The sequence below is a fragment of the Entelurus aequoreus genome, linkage group LG02 (assembly GCF_033978785.1).
Source record: "Entelurus aequoreus isolate RoL-2023_Sb linkage group LG02, RoL_Eaeq_v1.1, whole genome shotgun sequence".
NCBI lineage: Eukaryota > Metazoa > Chordata > Actinopteri > Syngnathiformes > Syngnathidae > Entelurus > Entelurus aequoreus.
In genome coordinates, this window is record NC_084732.1 from 36,955,674 (window position 1) to 36,971,501 (window position 15,828).

Consider the following 15,828-nt stretch of genomic DNA (forward strand, 5'->3'; position numbering starts at 1 on the left):
TCAGGAAACAGAGTGGACCGACACCAGCAGATGACATGGCACCCCAAACCATCACTGATGGTGGAAACTTTACACTAGACTTCAGGCAACGTGGATCCTGTGCCTCTCCTGTCTTCCTCCAGACTCTGGGACCTCGATTTCCAAAGGAAATGCAAAATTTGCTTTCGTTTCCACCATCAGTGATGGTTTGGGGTGCCATGTCATCTGCTGGTGTCGGTCCACTCTGTTTCCTGAGATCCAGGGTCAACGCAGCCGTCTACCAGCAAGTTTTAGAGCACTTCATGCTTCCTGCTGCTGACCTGCTCTATGGAGATGGAGATTTCAAGTTCCAACAGGACTTGGCGCCTGCACACAGCGCAAAATCTACCCGTGCCTGGTTTACGGACCATGGTATTTCTATTCTAAATTTGCCCGCCAACTCCCCTGACCTTAGCCCCATAGAAAATCTGTGGGGTATTGTGAAAAGGAAGATGCAGAATGCCAGACCCAAAAACGCAGAAGAGTTGAAGGCCACTATCAGAGCAACCTGGGCTCTCATAACACTTGAGCAGTGCCAGAAACTCATCGACTCCATGCCACGCTGCATTAACGCAGTAATTGAGGCAAAAGGAGCTCCAACCAAGTATTGAGTATTGTACATGCTCATATTTTTCATTTTCATACTTTTCAGTTGGCCAACATTTCTAAAAATCCCTTTTTTGTATTAGCCTTAAGTAATATTCTAATTTTGTGACACACGGAATTTTGGATTTTCATTTGTTGCCACTTCAAATCATCAAAATTAAATGAAATAAACATTTGAATGCATCAGTCTGTGTGCAATGAATAAATATAATGTACAAGTTACACCTTTTGAATGCAATTACTGAAATAAATCAAGTTTTTCAAAATATTCTAATTTACTGGCTTTTACCTGTACATGACTGACTGGTTTCAGTGTCCAGTAAGTCACACCAGTCTGTTTTAGCCATCAATTTCCTCCTCCTGGTTTATTTACATTCCCAGCTCTCCATATGACTTGTACAATGCAATCACATAGTTAATGATTTGTGGGTAAAAAAAATCGCAAGACCTTGTACCTTATCTTCCCATATTTAAGTACACCTTACTTCATGCTTTTTCCCATGACTCCCAAACAGAACATCCACACACAATTATAGTGAAGCTGATCTTCAACCTTGGGATGGTTTGTCACCTCGGCTCATGGGTTAAAAAGGTCAAATGTTTGGTTAAAATGTAGGGAAACAAAAGAAGTTGGTATGTACAGATTTATTGATGCACAGTGGAAACCATTGACAATAGCTTTTTGGATATGAAAACATTCAACTGCTTTTGAAAAAATTGTGGCATTTAAAAACAATGTACTGTACGTGCTAAAGAGTTTAGAGAACATTATCAGGCCAAGTGCAAGTACGCAATCCAATGTATAAAAATGTGTTATTTGCAGATGGCGATGACTAACGCTTCATAAAATGGACAAAAACAAATAGGTGAGGGTGAAAAAAGGTCCTGTGCATCATCACCTTTACATTCAAACAAAGGTTTAACCATTTAAATTGTAACTTGTGAAATGGAGCCTCCAAAACTGGGTATCAATGACTATACTAAACTGAAAACTTAATTGAATCATAATTGTCAGTTGAATTGTTTAGAGTCTAAAATGCAGTAAAAAAAGGGCCGAAAAAAAACCAAACAGACATTGATACAAATGTATAAAACTATTTAAAATTGAACACAATTTTTAAAAGTCACGACTGTTGCATGGATTTTCCTTTTAAATGTATGTACAAGAGTATGAACAAAAAAATTAAAATAAGCCATGTTGATAAGGGATTAAAAAAAATAACATTTACTGCCCTTTTAGCAGTTAACCTGTAGAGGGCAATGTAAGATGTAGAGAAACATTTAAAAAAACTAATTAAACACAAAAAAAGTCACAGTTGGGGGGAAAAAAGCTAATTCTACGTGGTCTTGCGGAAACCTTTTAGGATAGGGTAGATGTTTTCAAACGCTTCATAGATTTCACCTCTCACCTTTGCACCTAGAAACAAATTCACAAGAAAAATTATTCTACATTAGTGTCGTATTAGTGTGTGCACCTTTAGCACAATTCAACTGTATATATGACCAGCATCAAGGCTAGATTTTGAGCAAAACCCTTCAAATCCACTGTTACGGGACATCTGGAACATATTTAAAAGTTGTTGACGCTTGGTATGCTTAGTATAATTTGGGAACTTTAAATGTGTACTGTATGACTGCTGTCAGATGAGTGTCTCTCAAAGATGGAGGCTGTTAACTAAAAATCCTACCTGTTAGTACGACCTTCCCGGAAACAAAGATGAGCAAGACAATTCTGGGTTTGATCATTCTATAAATCAATCCTGGAAACAGCTCTGGTTCATAACTGCAAGACACAGAGGGAAAAAAAGTCTTCAATGACCACTTTGGCAGATGGTTCCACCATGTATCATCTTACTGATCACTTCCAGTTACCTGCTAAACTGTTGATGTGTGAGTACTAAACCTTCCAGACGAATGGGGAACTTCACGTCACAGCTGCCCACCATATTCTGAATCTTGAAGTCCAAAAACTTTGCAGGAAAACCAAGCTTTTGCACGACACGAGCGTATTTCCTGGCCGCTAACCTCGACTGCTCCTCGCTACAAAACATAAGATTTCATTTATGCATGTACTTTTTAGATGAATGAATATAAAACACATGGCTATTGTCTTTTGTAATTTTAATTAATTGTCTCTAATTAAGTTACATAATTTCTGACCTCTTTGCTCCTGTGCAGACCATTTTCCCAGAGCTGAAAATAAGAGCTGTGGTTCTGGGTTCTCGTATTCTCATGATAACTGCAGCAAAACGCTAGAACACAGCAAGAAAGCAAACATGTCAACAAATATGGTAATACAGTGGAACCTGCTTATCTTGACACCAACTGGTCTGGCTGACCGACATTAACATAGCTGCTGCAATTAAACATTTATGAGCATAAAACACTTAACTCATTTTCTACCGTATTTACTGTCAACACCACCCTTTGTCAGCTCCAACTCATTTCTTGGAGTTTTTATTCCAGTTATCAGCACTTATGTTCCTAGCCTCTGACACCTTTGGCTCTAAAAGTTGTATGTCTGTCAAAGCGGGCGGCCATGTATGTCCACACTAGGGATGTCCCGATCCAGGTTTTTGCACTTCTGATCCGATACCGATGTTGTTTTTGCACTTCCGATCCGATACTGGCCTTATCCGAGCATGCATTAAAATTTCAAGTTATTTAGCCTACTTAGTTGTCAGATTCATGTTGAAAAGGGTTTTGGTACTCTTGATAACAACTAGCCAGCTGAATTAGGTGAGTTTGAATAATACACAATGGAGATGTTGACGTGCAGAGTTTTCAAACACTCTTCATTTTCTAGCAGGGGACTTTTCAAACGATGCTACATATTAACAGTAATGCTACTTTTTATAGCAACGCTTTTGCCCCACACTTGACAAATTACGGTTGTCTGTTCGACATATTCCCACTTGAAGCCAAACCACCGCCAGACGATGGACCCCCTGCTGTTTTTCTTGGGAATGAATTAATTCTTCCTTCATTATTACCGCTCACACGGCTACGCTAGCATCACAGCTAACATTAGCCATGCTGCTACCTCTCTGCTGGGAGAGTGCATATACGTATGTGACGTATGACGTGACAGTATGTGACGTGTGTAAGAAGGTGCGCTTGCTGTCTGTGTGAAACAGACACAAGAAGGAGTGGAAAGAGCCTGTCGTGTAATGCCAGCAGCTAAAGGCAACTGCGTGAGGACGTATACTCGACTGTGTTGAAGGTGTGCTGGAAAATGCGGAACGGAAATTAGGGAGCAGCAGAAAAGTGGAATGTATTATTTAAATCTGTGCGTTGGAAAACACGGACCGGAATTTTTTAAAAACTGGATCTGGATCGGCATTTTCCCATGCCTTGCCGATACGCATTTTTTGGCCAATATCGGCGGCCGATCCAATCCAAATATCGGATCGGGACATCCCTAGTCCACACTGACTCATGCAGTACTTTGTACTTATAACATGGTGGACTGGGACATGATCAAGAAGTTCGACAAACAAGTTGGCCACACAAGCTGGCCACACAAGCAGGTTTCACTGTATGAATTAATCTGCAGGAAATCTTGATGCAAGATTTACCTTTGGGTTATACTCAGCATTCCTGGCTCTTAGTGCGATGGTCTTCAAGTCCAGTTTACAGCCAAGATTCACTGTCGACACAATGTTTCTGATGATGAACAAGAAGAGACATTAAATTAGTTTTGGTGAATTTCATATATTATTGGCTTTCATATAACTCTTCTACAACTGACCAATATCTGAAAGTAAATCTCCTATCATTTATGAAACATACTGTAGCTGTGGCACTATTCCAGAGCTCTCTGAGGCTGGCGTGGCTGGTGTGACGGGGGTCATGGGGGTCAGTGGGGTGTTGTACATCGGAGTGTTCCCTGGCAGCGCTGTGGTGGTTGAACCTGTGACTCCCTGGGAATGGAAGAGCTGAGGAGTCTGCCCCGATGTTCCAGGAAGACCTAGGGAGACACAAAAAAATCCATAAATTCACCAAAAGTACCTGAGCCAATCCTAAAATGGAATCCAGACATGAGAATTGTTGTGTTCAGAAGCTGGAGGGGTTTCAATTACACCCTTAGAACAGATCACCTGCATTACACTGCTGTGCTTGTTGCGCCGCCTGTTGCTGTCTCTGCTGTTCTTCCAGTATAGATAAACTGTTTGTGTTCTGCACAGGCTGAGGTGTCAGGCCAGAACCGTATGGCATCATGGGACTGAACATCGGCATACCCGGTGTCATGGCACCCTACAAAAACAACATAATTACAACATAAACTAAACATTTGCACATGCCGTGTAGGCCGATTCTCTTTGAAAGCTTGTCAAACATGTCAAGAAGGTTCTTAATTGTGGATTAATTATGTAACGGGCAAAAATGGAGTGCACTATTTGGTTTCAATCAGCAGAGGAACATTTGAGTAGGTCTAAGAAAAAATAGTTTGTCGTCTAAAACTCCAAATAACGTTTATGTCCGCCAAAGCCGGTCAGAGTTGCAACCATTAATCTGAGTAACAAAAAGCTTTGATTTGTATTCTGTTGCTTTGATTAATCGTTTAATGAGGACCACACAGAGTGCCTAAAACTTTAATTTTGTGGAGATGGTTAAACGCACGACCGCTGTGATCTGTTTGGCGGTGAACAGAGGAAAGTGGCTATGGAGAGAAATGGTTCAAAGGAAAACAACGACAAGGTGGAAAGACAAGAATGGATGTCAAGAAAAGGACAAAGCTGTCAATAGTCTTAGATCATTTCAAACTCATTATTATTCAAACACATGAAAGCTGTAAGAACCTGTTGGCATCAACATGCAAACTGTATATACATACACAAATAAGTTATTTGTCCAAATATAAACACACTTCTCCAAGGAATACATTTTTTAATGTGTATATGTTAAGGTTACAGAATGTATTCTTTATTTTTTGAGTGTCAATGACTGTGCTATACTGCATTATCATACTTTGGCTTTCTGCTTAACTTGGTTTCTATATTTATTAGCTGGTTTTGGGCAATACTCAGTTTTTTTAGTTATACATTTTTATTAATGTAAGCTTGTTAAAAGTGCAATTTCAATGTTGATGTGCATTTATTTACAAACAAAGAAGCAAAAGCTTAATTTAAACTATTTTGTCTAAAACACATTGTAAACAAAGTGTGTTTTATCTGATGAATTAATCGAACAAACTAATCGATTCAAACATTCAGACATATTCTACCATTCTTCAACTGCAACCTCCTGGAAAGTGAACAGTGCGAGTTCACAAATGGTAATTGGGTTATAATTGCATAGCGCTTTTCTACCTTAAATGTACTCAAAATGCTTTGACACATTTCCACATTCACCCATTCATACACACATTCACACACTGATGGCGGGAGCTGCCATGCAAGGCCCTAACCACAACCCATCAGGAGCAATTGAAAAAGAATTGTAACAAATATTTTGAGCTTTTAACAGACGGAAAACTGCTTTTTATTAATTAATTGTATTATTATTATTAATTTTCTCCTTTGTAATTATCTCTCTACTAACACAAGATCCCTTTTAAATACAGTACTGATTGAGCCGTTACTTGACTGGAAGCCAGGAGTTGCAAAGCATAAAGGGTGCCAGAATACTATCAAGTGACACTTTTTCAACCAATCTGCTACACAGAAGCGTCATGAAGGAAAACTGAAATACCTAAATCAACAGAACAATTTAAGCAGCTGGTACACAAAAGGAATTATGTGTTAGTTGTTTGAACACACTTTGGCTGCAATAAGGATGACGTGACCAAAACGTAGAGTTGTAGTTGAGAGTGAAATATTCATGCATTAACCATAATTGAAGTAAAAGGTTCAATAAATCATTTAGATTTTTGCCATAAACTCCTAGACCTACTAGCAACTTAAGATACAGGCCAAGTCCGCATTGTTTTTTGTATGTTTACATTTGCTTACTGTATGTACTGTCGCTTAACTGTGTTCATGCTGACCGGAGATGAGACGTTCGCGAACGAATCAGGTTTTAGGAACGGGTCTTTTAAATGAATAATAAGAAGCGATTCACAGTTGTGAACAGTTCATTTCGGAGCCGTTTTTAAGGACATGCAGATACAGTGTCGCAATTGCCCACTCGACTGGCAGCTAGAATACAAAATTAGTCAAAGGAAAATAGCAGCATTTGGATTCACTTTTTTTTAAATAATAAAATACATATAGGCACATTTTCTATTTATTTTGATTGTATTCATTAATTTTTATTCACTCTTCTCGTTAATTTTTCTGATGTGCAAAGTAGTTCAAGCGTACACACACAATTGTGTATTCACATTTGTATTCTGTCCTAAATTGTATTTTAATTGTGTAATGCATGTCAGACTGGGGGCCATATATTATAACAATATATATATATATGTTAAAGTTTTTTTAGGTAAAGGAATTTTCTAAATTGTGATGTCACTGTCAAAGCATGGGGAAATGGCATCACCTTACGGAATGTTTACAACAACATGTCAACAAAATTACAGCCAAAATGTCAAAATACAGTAATTCCCACATGAATTTAAACTATTCTGATCGACATTGTATCATATAACTGCTACCATTGATGGTTTCCTTGATAAAAACAACTTGAACCATAATACTGAGCCAGTTTTTTGAAAGGCTCTTTCAAAGAATGATTGATAGATGGATGACACCCAAGGACCTCCCTTCAAAGAGCCAGAAATCCAATTTCTAATGTTGACAGGATTATACTTGTAAAATTAGTAAGTGGTTGGTAGTGTTGTTCCTATGTACGTATGTGATTGATTGATTGAAACTTTTATTAGTAAATTGTACAGTACAGTACATATTCCGTACAATTGAAAAATTTAATTTTTCAACTTCTTTAAATCGGGGTCCACGTAAATCAATTCATGGTAGATGTAGGCTTACGTACAATCAACAACCTCGTAAATTATAGTTTTCTCCTCTTAATTTAAATAACCTAAGAATACAAGCTGGAATGCTGTTCTTCACTCGAAACATAATTTCCATTGTTTTTAAAAACACAATATCTGAAAATTTTAACACATTAGAACTTACAAATAATGGTCTGGTATGTTCATAGTGGCACGCTTTGTGTATTATTCTAATGACCCTTTTTTGAAGTTTAATTATTGGGTCTATGTTTGTTTTATAAACATTTCCCCAAACTTCAACACAATATGTTAAATATGGAAAAATAAAATTAATAATATAACATATGCAGACATGTCTTATTCAGCATGTGTCTTACTTCATACAGAATAGCAATGGATTTGGATATGTTTCCCTTTATATATTCAATATGCGGTTTTCAACATAATTTATGATCAATTATTATTCCCAAGAATTTAGTTTCATATACTCTTAATTTCCACTTGATTTAATTTTAATTTTGCTTCACAATTTGTCCTTACACCACTAAATTAATAAATTTAGTTTTCTTATTTAATGATAACTTATTAATATCAAACCATTTTTTTAGCTGAATCAACTCAACCTCTATTATCCTCAACACTTCCTTCAAGTCTTCTCCTGAACAATATACATTTGTATCATCTGCAAACATAATACATTTCAATTTATTAGATACTGAACAAATATCATTAGTATAAATAACTTAGGTCCCAATACCGAGCCTTGTGGAATCCCACAAGTTACTCTTCTTGGCTGTGATTTAGTCTAACTAATTTCCACATATTGAGATCTAATACTTAAATAACTACTTAACCATTGTTGTGAAACACCTCTTATGCCATAGTTTTCCAATTTTTGCAGAAGTAAGGGAATAATCGATTGTATCAAAAGCTTTACATAAGTCAATAAATACTCCAACAGTGTGTTGCTTTTTTTCTATTGCTGTAGCTATGTTTTCTACAAAGTCCATCACTGCTAGGGATGTCGATCGATTACTCCTGAACCCATACTGATGGTCATTCAGTAGCTCCTGTTTGCCAATGAACTTATTAGGTCTATTTACAAATAATTTATGAAGAATTTTTGCAAATTGAGGTAGTAGATACACAGGTCTATAATTTGAGACCATATGTTTATCACCATTTTTATAAATCGTAATAACTTTAGCAATTTTCATTTTGTCAGGAAAAGTTCCGGTTGATAAAGATTTATTACATATATAAGTAAACGGCTTAAGGACACAATCCATCACTTCTTTAACAAGTGACATATCCACGTTGTTACCATCGACAGACTTTTTGTTTTTCAACTTTCTGACCACTTCTAACACATCACTTTCACAAACTCCGCCAAGAAACATTGAATTTTTAATGTCAGATACACGGTTTAACTTTTTGTCATCATTCATATTAAAATTATTATTTTTAGCCAAATTTGGGCCAACATTCACAAAAAACTTATTGAATTCCTCAGCTATTTCTTCTATATTTTCAATAACTGAGTTGTCATCTTTTACCAGATATGCTGTAAAATCCTTTTTGCTAGATTTTTTAATCATAGTATTAAGCACATTCCAAGTTTCAATTATATTATTTTTATGTTTATGCAGCAATTGTTCATAATAGTTTTTTTGTTGCAGCCTCATGATACATGTCAATCTGTTTTTGTACTTGTTATATTTGTCCTCATTTCCCTTTGTTCGATGCTTAATAAATTCCTTGTAAAGCCTATTTTTCTTTTTACAGGATTTTACTAAACCCTTTGTTATCCATGGTTTCTTCCTCTTTTTAGTTTGCTTATATTCTCTCAATGGACAATGACGGTCATAAAGTGTCAGAAATATATCCAGGATTGTATCGTATGCTTCGTTAGTATCCTCCACAAAAACATTTTGCCAATCCTGATTTAAAAGATCAGCCTTGAATGCCTTAACTGCTTCTGGTGATTTTATTCTAACAAAGTTACTCATTCGTCTTTTTGTTTGTAAGTTTCGCTCCTTGTTCATTTCGATCACTGTAAAGACAGGCAAGTGATCACTTACATCAGTCACTAAGAGTCCACTTTTTCTCTTCCCATCAAATACATTTATAAAAATATTGTCAATCAGTGTTAAGCTGTCCTTTGTTATTCTGCTAGGTTTTACAATAAGTGGAAAGAAACATAAAATTAACAAAATCAGTGGTTTTCGTGTGATCATTAAATTTCATCAAATCAATGTTGAAGTCACCACAAATCAAGATCACCTTATCATGATTACATTATTACTGAATACTGGACAATGCAGCTGAAGTTTACGATATTCCTGTTATTATATTTGTGTTGCGTTGTTTGTCCTTGTTATGGCTTTTGCAATCGTGTTGTAGCTGACAGTTTTTGTGTTGTAATTAATATTGTCTTGCTGCGTTTATTATGACCTTTCTTGACCACCGTAGCTGTCTGCCATTTTTGTTTTCATAAAGCCTCAGACGGGAAGGCAGACTTAACGGCCAGCGTCCTTATCATTAAAAAAGTTTAATTTCATATAAAGTCTGCTGTCGTTAAATCCAATGTTTTTCTTTAGCTAGTATCGATAAAATCGATCACTTCCCTTTTAAAACACTCTTGAATTGACACCTATCTTCTGGAAGGTAAACTCGCCAAGCACAGTTTGATTTAGTTGAATCGAAGGAATATAAATCCATATATCCATTAATTGTTATATCCCTCGTTGGTACGTAGAGTTAGGCTTATGTATAGCAGAAAATAACATAACTCTTAATCTAATTGCAATTTTTAGAATGGTGTGAGTTTGATGTTGGTGAGTCTGGACTGGAGCCTGCAGTGCCTCAGACTGGAAGTCTCTGCAGAGAGTGGCGAGGACGGCGGAAAAGATAATCAGGACTCCTCTTCCTCCTATCCAGGAAATCGCAAAAAGCCGCTGCCTGACCAGGGCTCAGAAAATCTGCAGAGACTCCTCCCACCCCCACCAAGACTGTTTTCACTGCTGGACTCTAGAAAGAGGTTCCGCAGCCTCCGTAGCAGAACCTCCAGGTTCTGTAACAGCTTCTTCCTTCAGCCATAAGACTCTTGAATGCATCATAATAATCCCCTCAATTCCCCCCCAAAAACGTATTAACTCGCTTGAATATAAAGACAATATAACATACATGCAAACACGTGGATGCATATGCAAAAGTGCAATATATTTATCTGTACAGTAATCTAATTATTTAAATATGCACCTTATTGTTCTTTTGTCCTGCACTACAACGAGCTAATGCAACGAAATTCCGTTATTATCTGTTCTGTAAAGTTCAAATTTGAATGACAATAAAAGGAAGTCTAAGTTATTGAAAATGCATGTTACCTGAGGGGAGGCCAGACCCTGAAAGGCTGGTATGCTGTTGTTCTGATCCATTGCCTTAACTTGGCACGTTATCTTACGGTCACCTGAGGAGCAGACTCACACACTTGTTGTGTGTCCAGCAGGAGAAATGTTTTCTTGCGGACAATTATACCCTGAAAAAGAAGGAAAGACATTTAACAGCATATATGTGGAAGCGGCGCGAAAAAACAGTACTCACAACTTAGTAACCACTGCATTAGGATTTGAAAGCTTAGAATCATAGTTCCTTGTTATTCTATTATCGTACATTTGAACGTACAAACTGGAGACATAAAAGGTTCAAAATATTTCAAAGGACACAAAATAAACGCGATGCTGTAAGCGCTTGGCTAGTGTTAGCTGCATTAGCTAACCCTACATCAAACGTGCGGCAGCTGCAACTCAGAGAAAACAAAACATGCGCTGCAATATAAGCTTGGGAATATAAACGTATATAAAACTGATAGCTTACAATTTGTCAGTCAACAAGTCGCAACACAAATTGAAGGAATTTATCTCGTAGTTTGTGTCATCTTCCGTCTAACGCCAGCGCGTCGGTGACTTCCGGGAGAGCGAGCTTTAACTTCCGGTGTGTCGAAGGTCGCAACAGACAGAAGCAAGATGGCGTCGCTGAGTGACAAGTCAGTTTGGGACGAAGTGGAAGATGGAATCGGCGAAGAAGTGTTAAAAATGTCCACAGAGGAGATAGTTCAGCGAACTCGCCTCCTCGACAGTGAGATAAAGATCATGAAAAGCGAGGTACTGAGGGTGACCCACGAATTGCAAGCTATGAAGGATAAAATCAAAGAAAATACGGAGAAGATAAAAGTGAACAAAACTCTGCCCTACTTGGTGTCTAATGTCATCGAGCTGCTGGATGTGGACCCCAACGACCAGGAGGAGGACGGTGCTAATGTGGACCTGGATTCGCAGCGAAAAGGAAAATGCGCCGTCATCAAGACATCCACCCGGCAGACTTACTTCCTGCCGGTGATTGGGCTGGTGGACGCCGAGAAGCTGAAGCCTGGAGACCTGGTTGGTGTCAACAAGGACTCCTACCTGATCCTGGAGACCTTGCCTACCGAGTATGACTCTAGGGTCAAGGCCATGGAGGTGGACGAGCGCCCCACAGAGCAGTACAGTGACATCGGCGGGCTGGACAAGCAGATCCAGGAGCTGGTGGAGGCCATCGTCCTGCCAATGAATCACAAGGAAAAATTTGAGAACCTCGGCATCCAGCCACCCAAAGGGGTCCTCATGTATGGACCACCTGGAACAGGGAAGACGCTTCTTGCCAGGGCCTGTGCAGCTCAGACAAAAGCCACTTTTCTTAAATTGGCTGGTCCACAGTTGGTGCAGATGTTCATTGGAGACGGAGCCAAGCTGGTGAGAGACGCCTTCGCGCTGGCCAAGGAGAAAGCCCCCTCCATCATCTTCATTGACGAACTGGACGCCATCGGTACCAAGAGATTTGACAGCGAGAAGGCAGGAGACCGAGAGGTGCAGAGGACCATGCTGGAGCTCCTCAACCAGCTGGATGGCTTTCAACCCAACATGCAAGTCAAGGTAAGCGATCACATTTAACTGGTGATACTTGACTCATCCATCACCTCAACATTCTTATTATTAAGTTCAGGTGGCAGGGACAAACTCATCTTTTTTCACATACAAAGTTCTTGAACAGAGTTCAAAGTAGTTAATATTAGTAATAATAAAATAGTACTAATAACACTTTTACACAATATTTTTAAAAAACAGGACATCAACGTAATTATAACATCAATTTAGGACTGTAGTAATATCGCCGCTGCTGGTTGTAGCCATCAGAATCAGAAATACTTTAATAATCCCCAAAGGGAAATTAAGATTTTGCATCATGTAATGCATCTATTGTTTTACCAACAGAAATTCAGTATTTTCTGTTATACAAATTTGATACAAACATTAATGTTGTCTGTTTATCTGTGTTGGCCCTGTGATGAGGTGGCGACCTGTCCAAGGTGTACCCCGCCTTCCGCCCGAATGCAGCTGAGATAGGCTCCAGCACCCCCCGCGATCCCAAAAGGGACAAGCGGTAGAAAATGGATGGATGGATGGATTAAAAAAAATATATATATAATTAGTCATCATATTCCCAGTGATGGATCCAATAAATGTAGTTACAGTGGTACTTCAACTTAACCTCCACTGGTCAAAGGTCCTTTTTAAAAAGTCTTATCCCGAATGCCATTGAGATTCTTAATGTGACAAAGTAAACAAATCCACATTTGACCTGAACTGCTTTACTTTTATGGTTTACCGATACCCCTTTAGATCTTAATTTATAGTTACTTTCATTCCTGTTTTTACCTAACCTCTTGTCTGCTATGTTTTATATATGATATTGTTTGTATTTTGGTGTTGTCTGTTGCCTGTATTGGTGAGCCAAAGACAATTTTCTACATCGGTGGACAATAAAGATTTATTCTATTCTATTCGATTTATATTCTAAGAGTGTTTTGAAATAAGAGCTGTCTCTTGGCTAATTGTTATGCTTTAAGATGCAAGCAAAATTTAGCGTTACAAGCATTCCCGCTATTAATTGACGTACCAAATAATGAACAGTGAACCCCCTAAGATCCACCCACACCATCTGATCTTACTTGTCAGCATTGGCTTATAGCTAAAGTTGGACATACCTTTGTTTTTCAACCATGGAAAGAAAGAGAGTGAGTGTGAAGGATTGTGCTGAGAAGAAGAAATGGATGATATTCATAGAATTAAATAACAAAATCATCAAAAACATGACAGAGCGTGTAGCTAGCTAGTTTTGCGAAGCAGCTCGAGCGTAGCACTTTTGGTCTGAACCATACTGATGCAGAACGAGTCAAATGCCAGCCAAGGATATTAAAATAATATATATACAGAATACATTTGTCCACAAAAATACCAAGAAGCTGCTGATGGTGTATTGGACAAAGAAACAGCTTGAAGGAGATACCGTAAAAGTTCACTCTCCAAGGAAAAAAGGTCTTCATAAAGCTACCGAAGAATGTACAACAATTCTTCTCAACATAAGAGGAAAAATATAACCTTAGAGAAACATTTAATTTAAAACATTTCTATGCACACACAACACTTAAGCCCTGTAGTATATCAGTATGTGGAATTACATTTTTGAATGTTTTAGGCAAATAAGGCAAACAATGTACTAATATGATCCAATTTAAACAACTGTTCAAACTCAGTGTTTACAAAGTACAAAGAAGAAGAATTCTGATAAACATTTTGAACCCTATTAAAAAATGAGATGATCTTATTTGTCTCCTTATGGGAATTACAACTTATTTAACTATTTAATTGAGAACTTTATTATTTATGCATTTAAATTGTGTACAATTTGAGAACAGCAAGTGAATTTAATGTGTTAGTACTGTAATTGCTATGAAATGGAAAAGGGGTAGGATTAATTGAGCTCTGCTTCTTCCTACTCCTTTTCAGACATGTTGTCAAGAGAAACTGGAAATATGTGATTTATCATGTTCTAACTGAATGCACGTTCGAAAATAAACTTAAACCATACAACTGCTGTAGTTGTATTGTATTTTTTAATAAAATACTTCTTATCTAGAAGTTTGTTTTTCTTTTTAGCAAGGCACGTCACACGGTAAAATTGTGTTGTTTTGAATTGATTTCAATTAATTTCAATGGTTGACGTTGATTTTCAATACAAGTATTTTCAGTAAAGAGCTGCATCACAGAACCAATTAAGCTTGTAAGTCGAGGTACTACTGTGTTTGCCATTTATTAATGTGCTTATAGTTAGCAGTGTTGGATAAGTGTGCTGCATCATACTAAGCTGCCTTAGCATGATGACTCCCATGGAGCTAACCAAAATATTTAGCTGTCTTTTTGTAATAATAACAAAATGTCCTTGGTCACACTTGCAGGTGATTGCAGCCACCAACAGAGTGGACATCTTGGACCCAGCGCTGCTGCGTTCAGGTCGTCTGGACAGGAAGATCGAGTTCCCGATGCCAAATGAAGAGGCCAGAGCTCGCATAATGCAGATTCACTCGCGCAAGATGAACGTCAGTCCCGATGTTAACTACGAAGAGCTGGCGCGCTGCACCGACGACTTCAACGGCGCACAGTGCAAAGCCGTGTGCGTGGAGGCGGGTATGATCGCACTGAGGCGCGGCGCCACGGAGCTGAACCACGAGGATTACATGGAGGGAATCCTAGAGGTGCAGGCCAAGAAGAAGGCCAACCTGCAGTACTACGCCTAAGGACACTGTAGGTTCATGCTTATGTGTGATTTATGGAAATAGTTGTAGCTTTCAAAACACTTGTTACAGCCTTCTTTATCTTCATTTAATAAAAATAAATTACAGCCATGTTTAGCATATTTTATTTGTTTTTATGTTGAAGAAGCAAATCATCACTACACAGCAACTGAGAGTACTCCCTTACATATATTATATATCAAGTTATTTAGACATTGGGAGTCGTTTTCAGTGGACAACAAATGTAAACGATGAAAATATATAGTAAAGAAATAACAAATCATACAATTATATAAAACCCGATAAGTAAAAACATGTAATGTGAAAACTTGTTAATCAATTTATTGTGGACAATCTAACTGGTTGTAAGTTGTTTGCAATCACAAATCTCCACACTAAAGTGACATCATTCCCAGACAATTGGACTTAAGTAAACATCAATGTACAAATGTTCGATGACATCACGTTCTCTTATTAAAACAAAACTACATACAGTATTAAAGAGAGCACACCACTTCAGAAATGCAGCATCACATGTCCAAATGAAAAGAACAAATGTACTCATTAAGCCCTTATTTTGTGAAAAAAAAATTTAATTGACTTTAAAAAATGTACCGGTACACTCATAATCAGCAGC

The 15,828-nt window shown here is 37.9% G+C and overlaps 2 protein-coding genes across 4 annotated transcripts; one reads left to right on the top strand and one right to left on the bottom strand.

The window, feature by feature from the left end:
* Positions 1 to 1,254: 1,254 nt before the first annotated feature.
* Positions 1,255 to 11,553, bottom strand: tbp (TATA box binding protein). Of its 3 annotated transcripts, none has more exons than XM_062026200.1 (9): positions 11,399 to 11,553; positions 10,909 to 11,060; positions 4,725 to 4,881; positions 4,417 to 4,594; positions 4,203 to 4,290; positions 2,785 to 2,876; positions 2,497 to 2,664; positions 2,313 to 2,407; positions 1,255 to 2,041 (listed from the first exon to the last, which is right to left on the bottom strand). In XM_062026200.1, the coding sequence occupies exons 2-9, from the start codon at positions 10,957 to 10,959 to the stop codon at positions 1,962 to 1,964; spliced, it is 909 nt and encodes a 302-aa protein (XP_061882184.1). In that variant the 5' UTR covers positions 10,960 to 11,060; positions 11,399 to 11,553; the 3' UTR covers positions 1,255 to 1,961. The 3 variants fall into 3 exon arrangements, with proteins under 3 accessions (XP_061882184.1, XP_061882190.1, XP_061882196.1); XM_062026206.1 differs by having other exon boundaries at positions 10,909 to 11,056; positions 11,396 to 11,522; XM_062026212.1 differs by lacking the exon at positions 11,399 to 11,553 and adding an exon at positions 11,126 to 11,352.
* psmc3 (proteasome 26S subunit, ATPase 3) lies at positions 11,505 to 15,321 on the top strand. The gene is made up of 2 exons (XM_062026172.1): positions 11,505 to 12,492; positions 14,856 to 15,321. Exons 1-2 carry the CDS (start codon positions 11,548 to 11,550, stop codon positions 15,192 to 15,194), a joined length of 1,284 nt encoding a protein of 427 aa, XP_061882156.1. The 5' UTR covers positions 11,505 to 11,547; the 3' UTR covers positions 15,195 to 15,321.
* Positions 15,322 to 15,828: the final 507 nt, after the last annotated feature.